Below are 2,325 nucleotides of genomic sequence, written 5' to 3' on the forward strand. Positions count from 1 at the left end.
CCCCTCCTTCACCCCCCACCATACGCATCACGACCTTCATCTTCTTGCCTGGCGATTCAGCTGTAAATACACACAAGGGAAAGCTTCGCGAATTTGTGTTGTAATTGCTGAAATACTAAGCTCCACGAGAATTTTATATACGGCATTTGTATTTATTTGCACAGTGATGAAGTAGAGTGACTTTTATTTTGTTATGTCTCTCAATTATTGTATTTGGGACAATTTCTTATACGATCTCTGGTCAACATCATGGCGACCACAACACATCTTCTTTGTGAAGTCGTTTAGATCGTTGTGATTATTCCTTGCCTTTAAGTCATTCAGTGAATGTCGCTGTGCCCTCCCGGGCTCGTCTTCACTGAAAGAGAATATGTGAATATATCTATTTATATATACATACAGTCAGTTCTGCTATAACGCGATAGTTGTGTTCTTGTAAAACCTCGCGTTGTAGAAATTTGCGCAATAGAAATAACAGGGCTTATGGAGAAAATAGGGTTAGGTGCAGATTACTCGAAATCGAAAAAAATTTAGTAGTTAGCCTAATACAAAGGATAGCACAGTCTAAATAAATGTTACATTCATATCTAATAATGAAATCATACATTAAATGTTACACTTTACCTTGAAGAAATATGAATATAACTTGATGGCGGAGAAGGTTGATGTTGAGGTTGAGGAGTCATGCAGAAAGGAGTTGAGAATTGTCATCGTCATCATCAATATCATTGTCATCATCAGGTGCAGTTTTGGTTACATGGGAGGGACGAAAAAACATCTAATTCCAGAAGTGGATGGCTGTGGTTCAGTGTCTTCAGACTGCTTCTTGGGGGTTAACTTAAAAAAGACGTCTAATGTTTGCTGCTATGCCGTCTTTCTTCTTTCGCAAAGAAGCTGTTCATAAGGTGCCAAAAAAGATTTATCACCACGAACTGCAATCCTGCTCCTTTCTTCATTGTAGTCATTGCCTTCCAAGATCTGCAACTGCTTATCAACTTCCCTCAGGATAGAAGACAAAACAGAAGTGGGAAGCTCTCGTGATTTTGCATCCTTGACTTCATCATCTTCGGCATCTTCTATTTCCCCAGCAGCAAAAAGTTGTTGTAGATCAGCTGTAAAGAGGTCTTCACAGTGGAACTCGAGCAGTTCCTCAACATCAGCACTTTCCACTTCAGCAAAGCCAACTTGCTTTGCAAGAGAAACACAATTTTCTTTAATTTTTGGGAGCTCCTCTGATGCATCAAAGCCTGTAAAATCATGAATTAAATCTGGGAGAAGCTTCTGCCAAACTCCACTCAAGCAGTCCTTACTTACATCACCCCAGGCCTCCACAATGATGTCATTTGCATGCTTGATGTTGAAACTTTTCCAAAACTGAAGAACACTGGCCTTATCATTTCCTTCCTCAGTAGCTGCAATAAGTTTCTTAAACGTACGCCTCAAATAATAGGCTTTGAAGGCTGCTATTACTCCTTGGTCAATTGGTTGAAGGAGAGATGTTGTATTTGGAGGTAGAAAGAGCACTTTGATATTGTCAGAAAGCTCAGCAATGGTGGGAGGGTGGCTTGGCGCATTATCTAAAATGAGGAGAATCTTAAAATCCATATTCTTCTTCTTGCAATAATTTTTAGAAACATTTTCAAAAACATCCATAAGAAGGTCAGAAAAAATTTGTCCGGTCATCCAACCTTTTTTGCTTGACCTAAAGTGAACACCTAGAGTAGACTTTATGTAACCCTTTAAAGCTCGCGGGTTGACAGAGTGATACACCAGCACAGGCTTAAGCTTTAAGTCTCCACTAGCATTTGCACCGAACAACACTGTCACGCAGTCCTTCGCAGCCTTAAAGCCTGGAGCATGTGCTTCATTCTTGGAAATGTAAGTTCTTGTTGGCATGCGCTTCCAGTATAAACCTGTTTCATCCAAATTTAAAATTTGGTCTAAGATGTAGCCTTTTTCCTAAATCAATTTCTTTACAGTGGGAGGAAATGCCCGCGTATTTGCTTCGTCGGCACTTGCTTCTTCACCACATAACTTTACATTACGAAACGCATAGCGGTTCTTAAAACCAGAAAACTATCCACTACTAGCACTAAAGGCAATCACATCAGCAGGATTTTCAGCTTTTTTCTTTGGGTCCTCATATATTGATAAGGCTTTCTCTTTAATGGTGAGGAAGCTGGTCCCGGATCGCTTTTTCGTTTGATCTTCTATCCAAACACTTAGAAGCCATTCCATCTCCTCAAGTTCCTTTGGCCGTGATCTCACACTTTTGCTAACACTCAAGGTTTTTCCAGCAATACAGCTTGCTTTAATCTTTCCTGC

General features: G+C 40.1%; 1 protein-coding gene across 1 annotated transcript; it reads right to left on the reverse strand.

The window, feature by feature from the left end:
* Positions 1 to 864: 864 nt before the first annotated feature.
* LOC121880297 (tigger transposable element-derived protein 1-like) lies at positions 865 to 1,896 on the reverse strand. The gene is made up of 2 exons (XM_042387454.1): positions 1,315 to 1,896; positions 865 to 1,188 (listed from the first exon to the last, which is right to left on the reverse strand). Exons 1-2 carry the CDS (start codon positions 1,894 to 1,896, stop codon positions 865 to 867), a joined length of 906 nt encoding a protein of 301 aa, XP_042243388.1.
* Between the last annotated feature and the right edge of the window lie 429 nt (positions 1,897 to 2,325).

Source organism: Homarus americanus, unplaced genomic scaffold, assembly GCF_018991925.1.
Source record: "Homarus americanus isolate GMGI-L3 unplaced genomic scaffold, GMGI_Hamer_2.0 scaffold20930, whole genome shotgun sequence".
Classification (NCBI taxonomy): domain Eukaryota; kingdom Metazoa; phylum Arthropoda; class Malacostraca; order Decapoda; family Nephropidae; genus Homarus; species Homarus americanus.